General features: G+C 57.2%; 1 protein-coding gene across 1 annotated transcript; it reads left to right on the forward strand.

The window, feature by feature from the left end:
* On the forward strand, positions 1-1,186 carry FUT2 (fucosyltransferase 2). Its single transcript, XM_034986569.1, has one exon. The coding sequence runs from the start codon at positions 1-3 to the stop codon at positions 1,084-1,086; it is 1,086 nt and encodes a 361-aa protein (XP_034842460.1). The 3' UTR covers positions 1,087-1,186.
* Positions 1,187-2,242: the final 1,056 nt, after the last annotated feature.

The raw sequence follows: 2,242 nt of genomic DNA on the forward strand, positions 1-2,242 counted from the left end.
ATGCTCAGCAGTCAGGCGCCTTTCTTCTTCCCCATGGCCCACTTCATCCTCTTTGTCTTCACGGCTTCCACCATATTTCACCTTCAGCAGCGGCTATCGAAGATTCGCCCCACATGGGACTTCGAGACGCTGGATTTGGCGAGGACGGAACACCCCACGAGCCAGCCGCCCAGGGGCATGTGGACTGAGATGCTGGTTTGGGCGAGGACGGAAAGCCCCACGAGCCAGCCGCCCAGGGGCATGTGGACGATCAACGCCATCGGCCGCCTGGGGAACCAGATGGGGGAGTACGCCACCCTGTACGCCCTGGCCAAGATGAACGGGCGGCCGGCCTTCATCCCGGCCGAGATGCACAGCACGCTGGCCCCCATCTTCCGAATCAGCCTCCCGGTCCTGCACGGCGCCACGGCCAGCAGGATCCCGTGGCGGAACTACCGCCTGAACGACTGGATGGAGGAGCGCTACCGCCACATCCCGGGGGAGTACGTGCGCCTCACCGGCTACCCCTGCTCCTGGACCTTCTACCACCACCTGCGAGGCGAGATCCTGCGGGAGTTCACCTTGCACGACCACGTGCGGGAGGACGCCCAGAAGTTTCTGCGGGGCCTGCAGGTGAACGGGAGGCAGCCGAGCACCTTCGTGGGGGTCCACGTGCGCCGGGGGGACTACGTGCATGTCATGCCGCAGGTGTGGAAGGGCGTGGTCGCCGACCGGGGCTACCTAGAGCAGGCCCTGGACTGGTTCCGGGCCCGCTACGACTCCCCCATCTTTGTGATCTCCAGCAACGGCATGGCCTGGTGTCGGGAGAACATCAACGCCTCCCGGGGGGACGTGGTGTTCGCCGGCAATGGCATAGAGAACTCCCCCTCCAAGGACTTCGCGCTGCTCACGCAGTGTAACCACACCGTCATGACCATTGGGACGTTCGGGATCTGGGCCGCCTACCTGGCGGGGGGAGAGACCATCTACCTGGCCAATTACACCCTGCCCGACTCCCCCTTCCTCAAAGTCTTTAAGCCAGAGGCAGCCTTCCTGCCGGAATGGATTGGGATCAACGCAGACCTCTCCCCACTACTCAAGCACTGATGTGTCATGCCTCCAAGACAAGTTCCCAAGGCTCGAGGAGCATATGGTTACATGTACCAGGACACTTCCGTCTTGCATCGGAAGTCACTGACTTATTTAAACAACCTATTTATGTGTCTCATACAACAGGGCCAGAGGTTGGTGCATCTCTGGGGTTAGTTAAGTCAGCAGCCCAGCAATGTCATCGGTGACCCCGGTTCCATCCATCTTGTTTAACTGCCATCAACTCCTCTCAGACTGGCTCCCTCATGGTCCCAGAAGGGCTGCCACATAGCCGGGGGGTCACATGCAGACAACCTCTTCATGAGAAAGCAAAAAAGAGCTTCGTTCTTGGGTCCCTTTTGAAGAGTGAGAGAAAGATTCCAAAGCCCTCCAGCCACTGCTTCTACCCCTCCCACCCCCGCATATCTCATTGACCGGAAGTGTGTCACATGCCCACGTGACCCATTATAGGGCAAGGTGAATAAGACCCTGGGATTGGCTTAGCCTCAGATCAATAAATCTTTGCCCCCTCCAGCTGGGGAGTTGATCAGCCTCCTCTGAAAGACGTGGAGGCTTGCAGAAAGAAAATGGGTGCTCTTGAAGTCTTTTTTTTTTTTTAAAGATTTTATTTATTTATTTGAGAGAGAGAGAATGAGAGAGAGCACATGAGAGGGGGGAGGGTCGGAGGGAGAAGCAGACTCCCTGCCGAGCAGGGAGCCCGATGCGGGACTCGATCCCGGGACTCCAGGATCCTGACCTGAGCCGAAGGCAGTCACTTAACCAACTGAGCCACCCAGGCGCCCCGAAAATGGGTGCTCTTAACAAGGAAGAAGGTGTGACACAAAACAGAGAAGCCCTGAATGGTGTGGGTTGTTCACTACACAAAGGCATTTGGCCAAGGAGGCAGGTGGGACTCCAGGAGAGTCAACAACCTACTCTCCAAGCTATGTGTTCCTGGGACTGTGTCCACCCAAAGGGCTCACTGTTTTCTAATTAGTCTGCCCAGACGGGAGACCTTTTCTCCAGTTTTTACAAGAGCGCCGCCCTATTGGCCAGTAGCTGGTTGCATCTAAGACCTCCCACCCCAATTATGCAACCCTGGCTTCCTAGGGCTTAGGATGATTACTGGTAAGAACTCAAGAGACCAGCACAGCTCAGTGAACTTGAAGAGAGT

Source organism: Mirounga leonina, unplaced genomic scaffold (assembly GCF_011800145.1).
Source record: "Mirounga leonina isolate KUSES-001 unplaced genomic scaffold, KU_Mleo_1.0 Mir_376, whole genome shotgun sequence".
NCBI lineage: Eukaryota > Metazoa > Chordata > Mammalia > Carnivora > Phocidae > Mirounga > Mirounga leonina.

Excerpts from the sequence above, each read along its gene's own strand:
- FUT2 (XM_034986569.1), top strand. The coding sequence starts at position 1 with ATGCTCAGCAGTCAGGCGCCTTTCTTCTTCCCCATGGCCCACTTCATC.